The sequence below is a fragment of the Carcharodon carcharias genome, chromosome 2, assembly GCF_017639515.1.
Source record: "Carcharodon carcharias isolate sCarCar2 chromosome 2, sCarCar2.pri, whole genome shotgun sequence".
NCBI classification, from domain to species: domain Eukaryota; kingdom Metazoa; phylum Chordata; class Chondrichthyes; order Lamniformes; family Lamnidae; genus Carcharodon; species Carcharodon carcharias.
Genome location: NC_054468.1, coordinates 151,493,361 through 151,512,509, shown reverse-complemented (window position 1 = coordinate 151,512,509; position 19,149 = coordinate 151,493,361). Strand labels below are relative to the sequence as shown.

At 43.9% G+C, this 19,149-nt stretch overlaps 1 protein-coding gene across 1 annotated transcript in view; it reads right to left on the bottom strand.

Moving 5' to 3' along the window:
• Positions 1-11,083, bottom strand: part of tulp4a (TUB like protein 4a) — a 491,793-nt gene extending 480,710 nt beyond the window's left edge. The window contains exon 1 of the mRNA XM_041217482.1: positions 10,226-11,083. Within this exon, the coding sequence (XP_041073416.1) occupies positions 10,226-10,477 (252 nt within the window). The 5' untranslated portion in view covers positions 10,478-11,083. The remainder of the gene's footprint in view (positions 1-10,225) is intronic.
• Positions 11,084-19,149: the final 8,066 nt, after the last annotated feature.

Below are 19,149 nucleotides of genomic sequence, written 5' to 3'. Positions count from 1 at the left end.
GGCCTCATTTAATCAGGGACCTTTGGCCTCACCCAGCCTTACCACTCCAGGTGTATAACCACCAACAGTTGAACATCAGTGTTAGGGATGACTTAAGTGAACAATTTCATGAATATATGTTAGTAGATTTGGATATCATATCTCTCCAATGCATTAAGTTCATCAGATAGACATTCAGGCAAAGATTTGTCTCTTCCAATTGACACCTTTATATTCTGCAACAAAATGCATAAGTCAAAGAAGAAATATCTGCTGCTGGAGACAATAGACATTGGTGCAACTGTGGGCTGATTATTGAAATACCATCATGGATCAGGATAATATCACATATTAGCTGTAATTCAATTGATGTGAAGGAAATAAAGGCGTCACATAAGTGGTGAGAGATCAATATATTGCAGATATATTTCACCTTAAATCTGTTGGTGGGTTTGGATAGCGATTTTTAGTAGAAGATGACCATTTTTAGGCTATAAAATAAAACTTTTAACTTTAAGCTAACGAGGTCAGGGAAGCATTTTAACTCTTAGCTTTCTGCAGCCATTTCCTATTGTACGTTTTTGTTAACCGCTTTAACAAAGTCAATGGGTAGAAGTGAAATTATCTGCTTGAACTCATTGTACATTTGCCATGGTATACACTAATTTGCATAAAATAATGAATGTGACATGGAAAGTGACACTGTATCAAAAGGCTGGCAGTAAAGCCAGAGAAGGAAAGGAAGTCATGTTGATTTTGTATTTAGACATCAACCAGAAAGATGATTTAAAAAGTGAATTATAATTGAAGATTTAATCATTTTAAAAGACGGAGTTATCCTTAAAACTCCAAGTTGTTTTTAAATTCCATATTGCAGATTCTGTGAGAAAGAATGCAACATCAGGATAAAATGGTTAGCAGCAAATTCACCATGGCCTTTGTCAAACATTATTTGGAACTGAACAATGAATAGAAAACTTGTACAGAATCCAATAGGAGCTCTTGTGGCATGGCGGGTAGCAACCCTGCCTCTGAGCCAGAAGCTCCAGCTTCAAACCTCACTCCAGGACTTGATGGCCTAGGGAGGTTTGCGCATAATGCGGCGAAACAGGTTGACTATCAAATTGTAAATCCACCAATATACCAATGACAAGCTCTAGGAATGGAAAGAAATTGGAGCCTCTACCATCACTATCTATAGCTCCAGGCTACAACATGCAGGTAAAAAGGTGCAGGTTGCCACAGCAACTCTGGGGGACCGGATGGCTCAGTTGGCCAGACAGCCGTTGTGAATCAGACTGGTGCCAACAGCACAGGGTTCGATATCCATTCTGGTTGGTGTGGATTCAGCAACTGCCTCCTTCCTCTACCCTTGGGGAGATCACGGTGCTATGCCCAGAGGCACAACCCAGAGAACTCACTAAGGCAATGACAACAGAGCCAGATGGGAGTGGTAAAATGAACAGTTCCAATGTATCCTAGATCATTTGTGCAAAAGTTTAAAACCAATCGAATCAATTCAGTAATAAAATTGACCAATTATCAAGTTTTTACCAAACTCATTCGAGAATACCGTTAGGGTGTAAAAACCCTTAGCAAAGAAAGGCCCGTTGCTAGCCATGAACTAGATCTCCCCTGGGCAAGATTTTCATGGATTGTAGGGTTACACTTCTTCGGCCTGATCACCTGATCGAAGTCGTAAAAGTCCGTTTTGGACTGAAAAGTATATATTTTTCCTCTATATTGAATTATTTGTAACTAGAATTTTGTCTGGCTTGGAAAGGAAGTAATTAATTGATCAAAATATCAGGTTTGTGTTCTGGATATATTCAATTAAGAGGGCTTAACTGTAGTATCCCCTCCCCATATGTTTGGGCTTAAGTAATTCCATATTTTAACACTATGTCAATAAGTAATCATCGTTGAAATGAGCTTTTTTTTAAATTTTCCATGAGTCCTGTCTTATCTTGTAGGTTAGAAGTCTTGTTCAAACTTGAGGTAAAACAAATTAATGGCGATTGAATTAATTGCAATTGGGTTTAATTCCTACAAGATAGTCTTTGACTAATCTAAGTGAACTTCCAGTAACAGAGAGGTTGATGAAGGGAATCAGGGTGACTTTATCTACATGGATTTTAAGAGAGCACCTGTGACAGTACCACATAAAAAGGTCAACAAATTGTGACTCATGGAATAGAAATTTGAGTTTATAAAAATTTGGCTTAAAAACAGAAAACCATGATAGTAGAGTGGCTGATATGCCGGGCCAAGAGGTTGCAGGTTGTGGTTGAATACAATTTTGTTGCTGCTGATGGCCCATAGCGCCTCATGGATGCCCGGTTTTGAGCTACTAGATCAATTTGAAATCTATTCTATTTAGCACCCTGGTAGTGCACAGAACACGAGAGAGGGTATCCTCAATGAGAAGACAAGACTTCATCTCATCTCCACCCATGCCAATATTGTCATGGACAGGTGCATCTTGCAACAGGTAGTTTGGTGACGACAAGTAGGTTCTTCTCTCAGGTTGATTCCCTCACCACCTAAAGCAGACCTAACATAGCAGCTATGTCCTTTTGGACTCAGCCAGAAGTGGTGCTACTGAGCCACTCTTGGTGATGGGCATTGAAGTCCCCCCCATCCACAGTTGGGTTCTGTGCCCTTGCCACCCTCAGTACTTCTTTCAAGTGGTGTTCAACATGAAGGAGCACTGATTCATCAGCTGAAAGGAGTGGGAGGTGGGGTGGCAGTAGGTAGAAATCAACCTTTCCTTGTCGATATCTGGCCTGATGCCATGAAACTTCATGGGGTCCAGAGTCAATGATGAGGACTCCCAAAGCAACTTTCTGCCGACTGTATACCACGGTGCCACCACTTCTGGTGGGTCTGTCCTGCTGGTGGGACAGGACAAACCCAGGGATAGTGATTGGTGGTGTCTGGGACATAGTCATACGCATCAAATCATACTTTACAGACAATGTCAGGCTGTTGCTTATTAATCTGTGGGATAACTCTCCCAATTTTGTCACAAGCCCACAGAGGTTACCAAGGACGACTTTGCACGGTTGACAGGGCTGGGTATGCCATTGTCATTTGCTGGCTGGTTTGTCTGGTTTAATTTCAACTTTTCTATAGTGGCTTGGTACAACTGGGTGACTTGGTAGGCCATTTAAAAGTTAGCCATATTGCTGAGGGTCTTGAGTCACATGTAGGCCAGAGCAGGTAAGGACAGCACTATTCCTTCCCTAAATGACATTAGTGATAAATATAAATGACTTAGATACTGGAATACAAATTAAAATTTCAAAATTTCCCAAGAATACCAAACTTGGAGGTGTTGTGAATAGTCAGAATGATGCCAATCGACTGCAACAGGACACAGATACACTAGGAGAATGGGCAGACAAGCAGCAGATGGAATTTAATGCGAAAAATTAAGGGCATTTTGGCATAAGTGTTGGTATAGGCAATTTAGACTTAACGGCACAGATCTGAGGGGTTATACTGAGACTGTAATTAGTAAAGCATATGAAGTCCAAGGTCCCATAAATAGAGGTATGAGTACAAAAACAGGGAAGTTATGCTGAACCTTTATGAAGCTCTAGTTAGACCACAATTAGAATACTGCGTCTAGTTCTGGTCACCACACTTTAGGAAGGATGTTAGTGTCCTTGAGAAGGTACAGAGGAGATTTACCAGAATGGTTCCAGGGATGAGGGAATTTAGCTACAAGGTTAATTTCGAGAAATTGGGGCTGCTCTTCTTGGAGCAAAGGTGATTGAGGAGAAATTTGATAGAGATGTACATAATTATGATAGGTTTAGGTAAGAGAGACAAAGAAAAGCTGTTCCCGTTAGCAGATGGTACAAGGTACAAGAACTACGGGAACACAGTTTTAATGTTTTGGACAAGAGATGTGGGGTGATGTGAGGAAGACCTTTTCTACACAGAGTGGTAATAACCTGGAACTTGCTGCCTACGAGGACGGCGAGAGCAGAGATGATCAATGTTTTCAGAAAGAAAATGGGTGGGCACTTGAGGCAAACAAACTTGCAGAGCTATAGAGGTAGAGCAAGCGGATGGGTCTGGCTAGATTTCTCTACAGAAAAATCGGCATGGACTCAATGAGTCAAACTGTCTTCTTCTGTGCCTCTACAACTTTGTACAGAGGCATTTCCAACTGTGTAGAGGCGTTTCCTAATTTCATCTGCATATTCTCCCTCTAACTTTACTGTGTGATGTGACTGACTGTGCTGTTGACAGTGCTATCAAGCAGCACTTACTCGCAATAACCTGCTCAATGATACTCAGTTTGGGTGCTGCCAGGGGCACAGGGCTCCAGATCTTATTGTAGCCTTGCTTCAAACATGGACAAAGGAGCTGAATTTCAGAGGCAAAGTGAAAGTGACCGCCCGTGACGTCAAGGTAGCATTTCACCGGGTGTGGCATCAAGGAATCAAGCAAAATTGAAGTCAACAGAAATCAGGAGGAACACTCAACCAGTAAGTGTCATAAAAACAAAAAAACTGCGGATGCTGGAAATCCAAAACATAAACAGAATTACCTGGAAAAACTCAGCAGGTCTGGCAGCAACGGCGGAGAAGAAAAGAGTTGAGGTTTCGAGTCCTCATGACCCTTCAACAGTTCTGTTGAAGGGTCATGAGGACTCGAAACCTCAACTCTTTTCTTCTCCGCCGATGCTGCCAGACCTGCTGAGTTTTTCCAGGTAATTCTGTTTTTGTTTCAGTAAGTGTCATACCTAGCACAAAAATGGGCCCCAAGTATCTTCAGTCATTTAGCAGTTCCAGAGAAAGTGCAACACAGAGTTTTCTATAATGATAGCAAAAGTGAGAAAGCATAAGTTTTAGGGTAAGGTTATAGCAATTTGGGCTGCTGATTTTGAACCAAGATGGCTGAGGTGTACTGACAAAGGCATTTAAAATGATACAGGTAACAGACAAGGTAAAAATACTCTGGTAGATAAAATGAATACAGAAGATCGCTCAAGATAAATATATGAAGGTGGAAATTAGAAGAAACTTTCTCATGCAAAAAAATGAAATGGGGTATATTTGCCACAAGTGGTATTAATATTTTATTCATGTATTCATTATAATATTCATTGTACCAGAAAAATTAATGATTTAATGGTATGATTTAGCATAACAAGCACTGAAAGCAATGTAAAATGATATGAATATGAATTACTCATGCAAAAGTTTTTTGAACAGATTTGCTGTGGCTAAATTTATTATAATAAGAATAAACTATGCAGCATAGGGACATGAGTAGGCCATTCAGCCCCTCAAGCCTGTTCCATCATTCAATTGATCTGTAACTAATTCCTTTTATCCATTTTTGATTCATATTTTGATACTGTTACCTTACAAAAAATAATGATCCATCTTGAAAATGTTTATTGACTCATTTAGTGGGAGTTTCAGATTTTCATTATACATTGTATGAAAAATAGCTTCCTGATTTCACTTCTAAGAAGTTTATTTCTGATTTTAAGATTGTGCCAACCCTGCCTTCAATTCTCCACCTGAGGAAAATAGTTCTATCTATATTAACCCTATCAAATCCCTCTACCATTTTAAATACTTCAATTAGATCATCCCTCAACATTTAAATCTGAAGGATATACAAACCAAGCTTATGCAACCAGGCCCCATAAATTAATCATTTAAACACTAATACAATTCTGCTGAATCTGTATCATACTCCTTTCCAAGGCCAACATACAAACAAACATCGAGGTGCCTAAAATTGAACGCAATATGCCAGATGGAGCCTGATCAGAGTTCTGTACACACTGGAAGCATAACGTCACAGTTGTATTCCAAACTCAAGATATTGACCAATATTCGATGACCATTCTTATTACTTTTTGGACCTGGGAACAAGGATATCTAAATCCCTGCACAGCTACTAATCTCTTTCTCGAACCCCAAGTGAATGAGGTCACATTTCCCAACATTTAAATTTCATCTTCCGACTAGGCACTTTACAGCCTTCCGGACTGAATGTTGAGTTCAACAATTTTAGATCATGAACTCTCTCCTCCATCCCCACCCACTTTCCGATCCCTGCCTTTGTTTTCCAATAATTTATATAGATTTTTCTTTTCCCACCTATTTCCATTATTTTTAAATGTATTTCCATCCATTGTTTTATCTCTACCTTTTAGCCTATTTCAATTCCTTCACCCCACCCCACCCCTACTAGGGCTTTCTGTACCTTGCTTGTCCAGCTTTCTACCCTTAATTAGCACATTCCTTAGATAATATCACCACTTTCAACACCTCTCTGTGCTTTTGTCTATGACATCTTTTGGGTATCTCCACCTATCGCTGGCCCTCTATCCAGCTCTACTTGTCCCACCCCCCTTAAACCAGCTTATATTTCACTTCTCTTCTATTTTTACTTAGTTCTGTTGAAGACTGCGTCCCTCTCTACAGATGCTGCCAGACCTGCTGAGTTTTTCCAGGTATTTTTATTTTTGATTTAAATTTCATCTTCTGCAGTTTGTCTGTTCACTTAATCAGTCTCCTTATAACTTCTTACTCCCATCTTCACAATTTACTGTGCCTCCTAACTTAGTGGCATCTGAAAACTTGAGACCCTACTACAAATCAGTAGGGAACATTAACTGTCACCTCATGCACGTACTATGTGAAATATCAAAGAATATAAATTTGTGGTCATCTATTAGATGACCAACAGTGCAACAGCCACATCATAAAATCAAAACAACCCCCTTAACGTTCAGAAAGGTAAAATCAGAGCAACACATCACTGAAATGCTTTTAATTTCATACCAATGTTTTCCAAAACACAGTCTCTGCACACTACTTAGCAAGAGATCACTGATCATTATCACAATACAAATTGTCATTACTTATCAAATTTAAACCTTTTAATGAAAAAAAATAATGACCAGGGTTTTTCAGATGGCAGTTTACCTTCCCACCATCCGAGGAGACGGTGGCAAAACACTGCTTCCAATACTGGCTGCCCTGCAGCATTTCACGCTCCAACAAGTGTTAATTGGCTGGAGGGGGCACTACCGCCCCTCAGTCAGGAAGAAGTTCTGCCCCTCAGTCAGGAAGAAGTTCCGCCTTGGAGAACTGCCGGCCAAACTGATTTGCTGGCAGCTCTAGTCCTGGCAGTGCCAGAAGCTGCAATGGCCAGGACTGGGAATCCCCAGAGCCTAAGTCCCAGGTGTTGAGGACCAGTTAAGTTCTGGGAGTCTGATGGCAGGGAAGGTAGGCAAGGCTAGGGGGCTGGGCAGAGCGGGGGTGGGGGTGTTGATGGAGAGTCTGGACCTGGGGTGGTCAGAAAGGAGCCCCTGCAGGGGCCAAATCTTTTTTTTGGGGGGGAGGGGGCATTCAATGTTCAAAGGAGGTTGCTGGTGGAGGCAGATGCACCCAAGCAAGTGGCACTTTGCGGGCATCCCCCTGCCCCTGAACACCTCCCTGAAGCCTCGGTCTCGCCCAACCCAGCATAAAATTGCAGAGAGGTCACGGCCAGCACGAACCTGATGGGAAGGCCATTCAAAAAATTTTACAGCCACACGGACCTACAAACCTGCCAGTGGTGGGGGGACATAAAATTCTGCCCCATTTTTTTTCAAATGTATCACTAACTGTCAAAATCACAGCCATAAAAACATTTGCCTTCCAATCAAAATATAAATTTAATTTTACAAGTGGAGATTTCACTGCGCTATCCAGCCACAATTACAAGCAAGAAATGAGGTGCAGGCCTCTCTCATTTGAAATAGCAGGGGGATATTTAACGGTTACTTTAGAATGTGTATCGATTTCTTCCTAGGATGTTCATATGTTCATATGACCTTAATCAAAGTTGGCATTTTCATCAATAAGGATTTATCATGTTGACAAACATTAAAATATTGATGTAAACTTCAAGAAATTTATCTACTATATAGCAAATTCTTCCGGTCTGCAAATTTCCTCAACAATTACCTAACCTCAGATTCCTGACGTGTTGAGCCAAAGTTCAGAAAATGAGTAGGATAGCACTGACACTTTCAGACAAGGCTGACTGGACTATAGTCAGTAGAGGATCACATACAGCAAAATCTTGATGAATCCTAGTGGGGCCACCTCCAAATGTGAGTTAAGCTGGGCTTCGCAATAGCCAATGGGACCTTAATCCCCCTTGAACGTGTCTCTATGTAACTCAATATGCCTATAAACGTGGTCCATGTGAAAACCAACAGATTCAAATGCCAAATGAAAAGAGTAAGCAGTAAATGCATGAAAAAGTCTTTATTCAATTTGTTAACACCTTACAAAGACCTGACCTTGCAAAAGACTGGGGCTTTGCATTGAAAAAGGCCAGATCTCATCCAGGCAGTTTTGTTAGCCTTGTACCACATAGATAGTGTAGATTCGCGAAGCAACATGGTTTCTCAGACTTGCCCATCACAAGCAGCAGCAGCTTTTCGGTGCCATCCATGTTGGTGCAGGCTACAGAATTGACACTTTCCTTGCTCTGCCTTCCACCGTTAAATGTTTTATTTTTAAACATCAGAGGTCTGCCAAAAGACGGTAAAAGAGTCTGGTTTCATCCACGTTAAAAATGTCTCTTGGTGCATTCTCGTGAAAGACGTGGGTGAGATCATTTTGAAGCCAATCACCCATCATTACTGTCATAACCACATGGAAGACAATGCTATGCCTTGTCTTGAATCAGCCATCCATCACTGCAGTGAACTCCAGGTGGCCCAGTTTCTTTGTCAGGGTAACTCCCCTTTCCTGCAGGATTGGATCGGAGATGGTCATATCCTCTGCTCAGACTATGTTGAACCACATTAGCAGAGCTGCTCCAATGTTGGGATATGCAGCCATTCTCATCCACTTCCTCGCTGGAGAGAATACCTGTTTATCAAACTGTTCCAAGGTGGTCAACTGGTGTTTCATAATGGTGGACAAACTTGATGGCAGAATCTCCCACTTCTTTGCAACATCCACTTTACGCTTCATGCCATGGTTTTCCACTTGCTGTATCAACTTCACCTTCTCTCTGAGAGCACTTAACCTTCGCACAGTTTTAGCATGTCCTGTCACAGGAAGATCTATGTCAAACAATAGCTTGCTCAGCGGTCCATGATTTCACGCTCGTGTGGTCTAACTCTGCTCTGATTGTTTGGCGCAGTCATATGAAAAGCTTAGAAAAGTTCAGCTAATCCAGAGTAACAAGTGCAGAATTTCATCTCATCACAGGCATCATTCTATGGGATTTGCTATTCTGCTGGCAGGAATGATTGATCGCACAACCGGAATTGTCTGTCATCCGAGTTGGACTCATCACAATTTCACGGTTATTTGGTCATATTGCAGCTAATTTTTAAATATTGTGCCCATGGTAGACATCCTATGACTTCCCTATTTTCTGCCACACAGTTACATTAAACAGAAAAGTGAAAGACAACAACCCAATAGGCCAACGTGAAAATTGCTGCAGTTTGAGTTGTTGTATGACCAAACTCAAGATTGAAACAGGATTTTAAATTCACTTTGAACTATTTTAATGATATTTAATTAAATTACTCTTGAACCACTAAGACAGTCAATAATAGATAGTGCAATGTGACTAAAAAATGTTAAAGACACCACCAAATAGAAGATCACAGCCAAAGGTTCTCCTGTAGCTACTAATATATTAAAATAGTCCTTTGGGATATTTTTCCGTCAGAACAAAACTGGTCCCTCCGTAAATTTAGTCATTTCTTAGTATGGTCTGGGGCGGATATTTTGCAATAATGGTTGGAAACACACAGGAGTTCTGCTCCCCATGAGCATCAACCTTCTCATTTACATGATCATGTCCTCCAGAGGATCTTGTACCACTTACCTCCCAGAGACAGGCGAGGTGGAATCCGGCAAAAAACGGTTCTTTTTTGCCAAAGCCCTAATGCAAAGCGAAGTTACAGTACACATTAATCTTTAAGTGAATTCAAGTTGTGTTCCTGAAGATAAAAGAAAAAGAGCGTGCATCTAAAATGGGTAAAGGCACCTAAAAACACTCTAGCATTAGAAATAACAGACCAGCGGTCAGGATCGCACCCGCTCTTCCATCAACTGAGTCCATGTATGGTACTGCACCATGATGGCGGTTTAGAGAAGATCTGAAAGCGGCTGCCATTATTTTAACCAAATACTGGTTCAATAGCAGTCGCGCAACGAGCTGCGAATACAGTTCTTTAAAGTCTCACCTCGTTGTTGTGGCCTCGCAAGTTAAAGTTGATCCTCTGCGGGGTATTGCGCTCCTTCTTGCAGTGACTAGCAGTGAAAGTCACGCCGACCACCCCTCTGCCGTTGCCAGTCGCCAGCCAGCCTTCTTCGTAGCAGCGTCGCCGACAAACGGGCTTCTCCTTCTCACTCTTGGGCACACGGCCCTTCCAGGACATGCAGAGGATGTTGGAATCGCTGCACAGCACCGAGCCCTGCTCCACCGCTGCGAACATCCCGCTGGGGCCGCAGCTGTAAATCAAACACACGCCAAACGAGCGCGTTCCTAGGCGACCTCAAGTGACAGCATCGGAAGCCTGAGGCGGGGCGGGAAGGAGGCACTCCTACACTTTCGGCAACAGACACACTGACAGGGCCCGTGGGCGGGGGGTGAGGGTGAGAAAATTAGAAGTGGCCGAAGAGGAGGATGGGCGCGTGTTTTTCACGAACTGAACCTCCTGATCATAGGCCCCTTAAGGAACGCAGCGCAAGGCTTTGCGACACGGAGACCACCAGTCAGGTCTGCTGTCGCGCGCCTCAGCCGCAAGTACCACCGTTAGCCCGCACCACCCTCTTGGCTCGAGTTTCGGTTAAAAAGTGCGAGAGCCTTAGGAGACTGCGCGCGCCTCTGCTCGCCCTTATTGTATAAAAAGCCTGCTTTTGAGTGAGGAGGAACAGCGTCACCTGTTAGCACCATCAGTTTACTCCTTCGATCCCGCGCGGGCGGTATGAAGACGTGAAAACCCTACCAGCCCCCTCCCCACCCGGTCGCCGATACTTCACTAACAACTCGTTCTAGTTAACTCCCTCGCACACGTAGAATGCCGTTTAGCGTCATGCTGCACGGAGCATCTGGATGACGCTTCGTAGAGTTATACAGCACTGAAACAGGTCCTTCGGCCCATCTGGTCATCTGTTCTAATCCCATTTTCTAGCACTTGGCCCGTAGGCGTTTCAAGTGTTGCGTACGCGTTCCGTTGCAGCTACCTGCAGCATTTTTTGCAGTTATTTCGGGTGATTTGCTATGAAAAAACTGAGCGTGAGCAGGTGAAGATATTCAAATAAAAAATTTATTATCCACTGCAAGTTTAGCCGGTATTATTAGGCATTACGTAAAATTTAAAAAAGCAAAAATTGCTGGAAACACTCAGTAGGTCTGGCGGCATCAAAAATGTTTCTCTCCACTCATGCTGTCAGACTTGCTTAGACCTGAAGCGTTAATTGTGTTTCTCTTCTACACTGATGCTGTCAGAGCTTAGAATTTTCAGCATTTTCTGTTATTTCAGATTACCAACTTGCTTTTATATTATGATTTACTTAACGGTTCCAAATAAATCTGGTGCCAAGTTTTTGAAGTATGATTAGAATTTGCATATTAAATCAAAAATACTGAAGCCTTTAAATTGTTCAGATATTTAAAGAAGTACTACTCATTGTTAATTCAAACTGGTAAAGTGCTATGCTGCTGGGAATAACCACCAAACGGCAACATTACTCCATGAGGAAACCTGGAGAAGTAATATTATTCAAACATTGTATTGAAGAATATACATTCCATGTAATTCTTATTGTTCTGCCAAAGAAATATTGGTACTACATCAAAGCATCCATTTGTTACATCCAAAGTATACCAGACAAGGATGGGTTAGGATTATGATGTTGATTTCTGATGTTTGATGGTGATGAGAAGTCATTGAAAATTTTTGTGACACCAAAAGGTCCCCTAAGGTGTTATTCACAGTGAGTTGGAGACTGTAACGAAGTTGAGTGATAATGAAGCGAGCTTTATTTTGGAGTTCCAAATGATGGAACTCCTGCAGCCAGAAGGTGTGGACCTTTGACAAACAGGCAAATATTCTGCGAGGAAATTTCACACAAATAACATGTCATAGTACATGGTGACCTCCCACATAATGGTCTGAAAATTTGGAATACAGAAATAACTTCAGCCTTTAGGGTGGATATTAAATGAGGGCATTTGATTACCCTGTGGAATCAAGCATGCAGCAGTATAGATGGTACTGTCCTTGCTTCTAGAATCTGGAACCATCTACATGGACGCTCCTGGAACTCAGTAGAGGTATAGTTTTAATAGGTACACTAGCAATAGTCTTTTCCACTTTTCAGGTATGTGCAGCTCCCTTTTACTGTAACATAAAAACCAATTGGTAGGTATGGAAGTATTGGACTATAATATCTTTACTGTCCAATTCATGAGCAATTCCTCATTGCTCTGAGGACGCTCCTTCCACTTGGCCATTCACTAATAGCAGCACTGTGGTGCAAGGGGTGTTCTCCTTGGATTGCTCTTGAATCCAGGCTCTTCTAAGATATCTTGTATGATCCTCATGGAGATCAGCAAATCAAAAGAACTGAATTTGCCGAGCAACCCCAATGTACATTTTTTAACCTCTTGAGTGTGTGGACAATTTGAATAACAGGCAGTAGGTTTTTTGTGAGCTTAAACAAAGAAAGAGGATTGTTTATTTAAGCATTAGGCCCAAAATTGAACACTTACGGAACCCAATCACAGACAAACAAATCAAGGAAAGTGCTGTTGGAGGGATACAGTGCTTTACAAATTATTTAAAAAAGGAATAGTTTGCTGTTTTAGTGGACCCAAAATGGAACAGGCTCAGAAATCTTACGATGTTACAGCCTTGAGATCTTTCTCAGGCACAGATATTACTGTCTTTTCTGTGTTCCCTTTCTGCAGACAGCATTTCTTATTTAAATATTTCTTTTTGGAAAAAATATACTTTACTCATAAAATATCTGAAAGAACATTACAAAACATTTCTAAATGTCCATCACAAAAGGGGCAATCATATTCAACTTTTACACATGGATCACAAGGTGCTGCAATACAATCAATGAATATTACAGTCATTTCAATATGGTCATTACAGACAGTCAGACAGTGCAATGGTATTGGGGTTATCGACATACATCATGTTGCATTCTGAAGCACTTCAATATAATTATGATACATTTAGTATTCACTACATACATTAATTGTGAGTCATACAACCTGAGGGGTCTATACAATTCCAAGCCCCTCGGTGCGCAATGACAGAAAGGTCTTAGACAGCAACCTTTCCCCATTGCACCTTTGCGGCAGCTGCCCCAAGCTTTAGTGCGTCCCTCAGCACATACTCCTGGACCTTGGAATGTGCCAGTCTGCAACACTCAGTCGAGGACAACTCTTTGCACTGGAAGACCAACAAGTTTCGGGCAAACCAAAGAATGCCTTTCACTGAATTGATGATCCTCCAGCTGCAGTTGATGTTTGTCTCGGTGTGTGTCCCTGAGAACAGCCCGTAGAGCACAGAGTCCTGTGTCACAGTACTGCTCGGGAGGAACCTCAACAAAAACCATTGCATCTCACTCCAGATCTTCTTCGCAAAGGCACATTCCACAATGAGGTGAACAATGGTCTCTTCCTCATCACAGCCACCTTGAGGGCAATGTGCAGAGGGGGTGAGACCCCTGGCATGTAGGAAGGATCTGATGGGGAGGGCCTTTCTCACCACCAGCCAAGCTACATCTTGGTGTTTTTTGGAAAGTTCTGGCGATGAGGCATTCTGCCAAATGACTTTGGCAGTCTGCTTGGGGAAGCATCTGACAGGATCCACCATCTCCTTTTCCCGCAGAGCCTCTAGCATGTTACGTGCCAACCACTGCCTGATGGACTTGTGGTCAAAGGTGTTTCTCTGCATAAATTTTTCCACGAGGGACAGGTGGAATGGCATGATCCAACTGCTTGGAGTGTTCCATGGCAGCATGGTCAGACCCATCCTTCGCAACACTGGGGACAGGTAGAACCTCAGCACACAGTGACACTTGGTGTTTGTGTACCGAGGGTCCAAGCACAGCTTGATGCAGCCGCACACAAAGGTGGTCATCAGGATGAGGGCAATGTTGGGCCCTTTTTTCCCCCTTTATCTAGAGGCTTGCACATCGTGTCCCTGTGAACACTTTTCGAATCCCTTTTCGACCTCCAGATAAAGCGAAAGATGGCTCAGGTGATTGCCACCGCACAGGAGTGAGGAATGGGCCAGACCTGCGCCACGTACAGCAACAGCGAGAGTGCCTCACACCTGATGGCCAGGTTCTTACCCACAATGGAGAGGGAACGTCACTCCCACATGCCCAGTTTTTTTTCCACCATAGCCATTCACTCCTTCGAGTTTCCAACACATGCCCTGGTCCCTCAGAACCATATCCACAGCATCTTCAGGCCATCTGACATGATGGTGAAGGGGACAAAGGATCGGTCACCCCAGTTCCCAAAGAACATGGCCTCACTGTTGCCACGATTTAACTTGGCTCCCGAGGCCAGTTCAAACTGGTCGCAGACGTTGATCAGTCTGTGCACCGACAGCGGATCTGAGCAGAAGACAGTGACATCATCCATGTACAGGGAGGCTTTGACCTGAGTGCCTCCACTGCCTGGGATTGTCACTCCTCTCATTCCCAGATACTTCCTGATGGACTCAGCAAAGGGTTCTATGCAATAAACAAACAGGACAGGGGAGAGAGGGCAGCCCTGCCAGATTTAATTGGGAAGCTTTCTGATTCCCACCCATTGATTGAAACTGCTCTACTGATGTTAGTGTAGAGCAGTTGGATCTAGTTGTGAATTCGCTCCCCAAACCCCATTTTGGAGAGCACATCCACCATGTAAGTGTGTGATATTCTGTCAAAGGTCTTCTCCCGATCCAGGCTGATGAGGCAGGTGTCCACACCCCTGTCCTGCATATGGGCAATCGTATCCCTGAGTCGCGCAAGACTGTCAGAGATCTTCCTGCTGGGCACAGTGCAGGTCTGATCAGGGTGGATCACCAATTCCAGAGTGGACTTGACTTGATTGGCGATGACCTTGGACAGAATCTTATAGTCCACATTCAACAGTGAAATGAGTCGCCAATTTCTAATTTCCTCCCTTTCCCCCTTCCGCTTGTAGATGAGGGTGATGATGCCTTTTCTCATGGATTCTGACCTGTTGCCAGCCAGAAGCATACCCTCGTACACTTCTAGCAGGTCTAGGCTGATCCAGTCCCATAGAACCGAATACAACTCAGCCGGTAAGCTGTCGCTTCCGGGAGTCTTAATCTTCTTGAAGGACTCAAGGGCCTTAGTCAGTTCATCAGGAGTTAGTGGTTTGTCCAGACTCTCCCGTGTACTGTTGTCTAAGACCTCCGTGAAAGAAGACAGGAGCGACTGGCGCTGTCTGCGGGCTTCATGTCACACAATCTGGCATAAAAGGATTTGCTGATCCTCAAAATGTCAGACTGCAATGATTTTACTGAGCCATCTTCTTCCTTCAGGCTGCTTTTCACAGAGCTCTCCCTGTATACCTGTTGGAAGAAGAAACGTGAATACTTCTCACCCTGCACCATGGAGCGGAAGATGATCTTGGAGGCCTCCAAGACAAAGAGCGAGGCTTGCTGGCTCTTCACCTCTTGGAGTTCCTCCTTGACATCGATCCACATTGACACGAGGAATTGTGATGTAGTAGCCATCACTGAGACGTGGTTGAGGGAGGGGCAGGATTAGCAGCTCAGCATTCTAGGATATAGAATCTTCAGACGAGACAGGGGAGGGGGTAAAAGAGGAGGAGGCGTTGCATTATTAGTTAAGGAGTCAGCTACTGCAGTAAGGAGAGATGATATCTTGGAGGGGGCATCGAATGAAGCTTTGTGGGTAGAGCTTAGGAATAAAAAAGGGCAGCCACATTGTTAGGTGTTTACTAAAGTCCCCCAGATAGTCAGTGGGAAATTGAGGAGCAAATATGTGCACAATTTGCGGAGGTGTGTAAAATCAATAACAATAGGATAATTTTATTAGGTGATTTCAACTTTCCCAACATTAATTGGCATAGACATAGTGTTAAGGACTTGGATGGAGTGGATTTCTTGAAATGTGTGCAGGAGAACCTTTTAGGCAAATATGTAGAGGGTCCAACAAGGGACGGCGCAGTGCTGGATTTAATTCTGGGGAATGAAGACGGACAGGTGGCTGAGGTGGTGGTGGGGGGGCATTTTAGTGATAGCGAAACTATAGGGAAACTATTGGAGAAAATTGTGAAGGAGAGAATCTATCTCCACTTGGAGACGCAAGATTTGATCAGGGATAGTCAGCATGGATTTGTCAAAGAGAGGTCATGCCTAACAAATTTGATTGAATTTTTTGAGGAGGTGACCAGGTGTGTAGATGAGGGTAGTGTAGTTGATGTAGTTTATATGGATTTCAGCAAAGCCTTTGTCAAGGCCCCACATGGGAGACTTATAAAGAAGACAAAAGCACATGGGATCCAGGGTAATTTGATAAGGTGGATTCAAAATTGGCTTACTTATAGGAGCCAGGGTGAAAACAGAAAGCTGCTTTCGTGACTGGAAGCCCGTGTCCAGTGGCATACCACAGGGATCTGTACTGGGTCCCCTATTATTTGTCATTCATATAAATGACATAGACAACTATGTGGAGGGTGGGATTAGTAAGTTTGTGGATGACACAAAGATTAGCCGGGTGGTTAATAGTGAGGTTGAGTGACTTGAGCTACAGGAAGATATAGACGGGATGGTCAAATGGGCAGATAAGTGGCAGATTGAATTTAACCCTGAAAAGTGTGAGGTGATACACTTTGTAAGGAGTAATTTGACAAGGAAGTATTCAATGAATGGCATGACACTAGGAAGTTCTGAGGAACAAAGGAACGTTGGCGTGTGTGTCCATAGATCTCAGAAGGCGGAGGGGCATGTTAGGGGTGGTGAAAAAGGCATATGGGACATTTGCCTTTATAGATCAAGGCATAGATTACAAAAGTAGGGAGGTCATGTTGGAGTTGTATAGAACCTTGGTGAGGCTACAGCTGGAGTACTGTGTGCAGTTCTGGTCGCCACATTATAGGAAGCATGTGATTGCACTGGAGGGGGTGCAGAGGAGATTCACCAGGATGTTGCCTGGGATGAAACATTTAAGCTATGAAGAGAGGTTGGATAGACTTGAGTTATTTTTGTTGAAGCAGAGAGGACTGAGGGGCGACCTGATTGAGGTGTACAAGATTTTGGGGGGATAGGGAGCAGCTGTTCCCCTTCGTCAAAGGGTCAGTCAGAAGGGGACATAAGTTTAAGGTGAGGGCCAGGAGGTTTAGGGGGAATATGAGGAAAAACCTTTTTACCCAGAAGGTGGTGACAATCTGAAATGCGCTGCCTGGGAGGGTGGTGGAGGCGGGTTGCCTCACATCCTTTAAAAAGTACCTTGGCACATCATAACATTCAAGGCTATGGACCAAATGCTGGTAAATGGGATTAGGTAGATAGGTCAGGTGTTTCTCACGTGTCGGTGCAGACTTGATGGGCTGAAGGGCCTCCTCTGCACCATGTGATTCTGTGACTGCAGTGGAGCAGGTTCTGCATGTTTTTCTGGAGTCGAGACATTTCCCTCTGTTCCTTTCTAGCTTTCTGGATGCCTCTGAGGATGAAAAACCTCTTGATGTTTTCCTTGATCTCTTCCCACCAGTGTATCAGAGACTCAAAGAGGAGTTTCACAGTTCTCCAACCTTTGTAATCCCTATTGAGTTCCTCGATGTTCTCTGGGGTCAGCAGTTACATGTTCAACTTCCATGTCCCTCTGCCAACCGTCCAGTCTTCCTGTAAGTGACAGTCAGCCAGTAGGTCAGAGAAGAACACTGGCTTGACATCAGTGGATTTGACTGTGAACACATGGGACACAAACAGCAAGTCTATCCTGGAATGGATGGATCCGTCTGGCCACAACCAGGTGTATCTACGCTGTTCTCCATCTGCTGGGTTGCTGAAGACATCGTGCAGCTTAGCATTCTTTACTGTTTCCATCAGGGATCTGGATGTGGCGTCCAATCTGCTGTTGGCCTTGCCAGATCGTCCAGCTGCAGTTGAAGTCACCGCCCAGAATGACTGGCCAGGAGGTCGCCAGCAGGAGTGGGAGCTGCTGAAAGACCGTCAGCCACTCATTCTTTTGAGCCGGGGGATACACGTTAATTAACCAGAGTGGAGCATTCTTGTACATTACGTCTGCTACGAGGAGGCGCCCGCCCACCATCTCCTTAACTTCGGTGACAGTAAAGTTGCCTCCCCGCAGCAGAATACCCAAGCCGGAGGAACATGAGTCGTTTCCTCCCGACCAGATCGATGGCCATGGGACCATCACCGTGACCATTGCCCTCGCACACTCCTGCAGAAACAGCAGGTCAGCTTTGACCTTAGCAAAGTAATCCAAGGTCGCAACACATCACGCAGTAGATTTAATGCTATGCACGTTTATGGATACAATCTTTATCCCCATTTTTAAAGCATTTTGTTGCATACAAAACCTGTTGTCTTTGAAAGTTCCAGACTTTTGGTCTGCTCCTCCATACCCATAGTATTAACAAATTGTCTCACTTTGAATGGGCTGAGGAAACTGTCCTGAACCACCCCATTGGAGATGTTCCACTCAGGTGGCATCTGGGGGTTCGTGCAAAGAACGAGCTTTGAATTGTTCTCTGTTGGAGCTGTCCCTCCGATCCAGTCCCCCTTGGGGGCATTGCTGCTCCCGGCTTCCCGGAGCTGGGGTGCGCCGAGTGCTTCACTGCTCCCAGATTCCTGGGGCTGGGGTGTGCTGGCCTCTTCAAGTTGTGGGCAAAGTTGGGGTGCGCTGGTCTGTTTATTGTCTCCAATGTTCTGGAGCTCAGGTGTCTCGTCCTCCAACTCTCTAGAGCTTTGCCGCTTCTTCTGTTGGTGCCACCCTTGCCCTTCTTTGTCCAAAGAGCAGCAGCCCTCGTCATCCGTGTCAGATGGGTGACTCCTCTTGCCACTTGTCTGGGAAGTGGCTTGGTCCTTTCTTAGTCCCTTCTTCTTTTTGGCCCTTTTCACCAGCTGCCACT